Below are 1,495 nucleotides of genomic sequence, written 5' to 3'. Positions count from 1 at the left end.
GGGGGGCCGGAGGACCGGTGAGCGCGGGAGGGTCCGGGCCCCGCGGAGCGAGCCCTCTCCGTCGGGAACAGTCCGCCCGCCCGTCCGGGACGCCCACCCTCCCGTCCGTCCTCCTGCTGGGTCTCCTCCACGCGTCCTTGTTCATCTGTTTGTAACCCAGGAGCCAGGGGACCACAGGGTCAATTCCCGGGGCTCCATCCCCAGCGGGGCGCGCAGGAGGCAGCGGATCAGTGATTCTCATCATCGATGTTTCTCCCTCTCCCTCTCCCTCTCCCTTCCTCTCTGAAGTCAATGAAAATAAAAATAAAAGGAACTGCTCTGACCGGTTTGGCTCAGTGGATAGAGCGTCGGCCTGCGGACTGGAGGGTCCCGGGTTCGATTCCGGCCAAGGGCATGGACCTTGGTTGCGGGCACATCCCCATTAGGGAGTGTGCAGGAGGCAGCTGATCGATGTTTCTCTCTCATCGATGTTTCTAACTCTCCATCCCTCTCCCTTCCTCTCTGTAAAAAATCAATAGAATATATTTTTAAAAAATAAAAAAAATAAATAAAAGGAACAGACCGGGGGAGGGAGTCCTGTCTTGTCGTTCGTGGCGTCTGCTCTGCCGGGGGGTCCCCGGGTACGTGGCGAGCCGCCTGCTTGGCCAAGCGCCACACTTGAGTGTTGACTCAATGACTCTTCCTCCCGAGGCCTCGAGGTTGCCGAGCTCATTGGGAAACAGGCGGGGCCCCGGGGCGTGCCCCTCCCTTCCCCTGGGCGTCCTCCCCCCCCACCCCGTTCCCCTGGGTGCCCCCCGCTTCCCTGAGCGCCCCGCCCCCGCCCCGCCCCCCGGGGCGCAGCGCCCAGCTCACCATCGCTCAGCAGCAGCTCCACGGGCGCGCTGTCCAGGGACCAGGGCGTGTCCTCCCGGCGCAGCTGGTAGCGGCAGGTGTAGAGGCCGCTGTCCGCGGGCTTCAGGGACTTCAGCTCGAAGTTGACGGTGCCCGGGGTGGTGCCCCAGCTGGTGACCCGGAGCTCCCGGTCCCCGCGCCGCAGCTGGAACTCCACGCCCTCCACGGGCGCCACGCATCTCAGCGAGACCTGCGGGCTCGACGCGAACAGGACGGCGGCGGACTCCCCGGACTCCCGCTCCACGCTCAGCCGGGGCGGCGGCGGCCTGGCTGCAAGGCAGGAGGGCAGCTGGGGCGCTGGGGTCCCCCACCCCCTGTTCCCTGGGGAGGCCCAGCCTCCAGCCCCAGCCCTCTGCCCGCCCTGCGGCAGCCGCGGCCTCCCCGCCGCACCGCGTGGGCCACTGTTTCCCAGACCCAGGCCCGGGCAGGGGCGTCCAGGTAAAGGCAGTTCCCCTGGCCTCCGGGAGCCGCCTCCCCCGGGAAGCCCTCCGGGTGGCCCCCAGGCTCACGCATGTCCTCGATGGTCACAGTGGCGCTGGGCTCAGAGGGGGCGCCGGCCTTCGTGGGTTGCGGTAGCTGCAGCTGTAGTTGCCGGCCCGGTGGA

At 67.6% G+C, this 1,495-nt stretch overlaps 1 protein-coding gene across 1 annotated transcript in view; it reads right to left on the bottom strand.

Moving 5' to 3' along the window:
• A1BG (alpha-1-B glycoprotein) overlaps positions 1 to 1,495 on the bottom strand; it is a 10,304-nt gene that overhangs the window by 2,819 nt on the left and 5,990 nt on the right. The window contains 3 exon segments of the mRNA XM_023744708.1: positions 853 to 1,161; positions 1,269 to 1,446; positions 1,449 to 1,495. Coding sequence (XP_023600476.1) covers positions 853 to 1,161; positions 1,269 to 1,446; positions 1,449 to 1,495 — 534 coding nt within the window.

This window comes from Myotis lucifugus, unplaced genomic scaffold (assembly GCF_000147115.1).
Source record: "Myotis lucifugus unplaced genomic scaffold, Myoluc2.0 scaffold_482, whole genome shotgun sequence".
In the NCBI taxonomy this organism is placed as follows: Eukaryota; Metazoa; Chordata; class Mammalia; order Chiroptera; family Vespertilionidae; genus Myotis; species Myotis lucifugus.
This window is presented reverse-complemented; position numbering and strand designations above follow the sequence as displayed.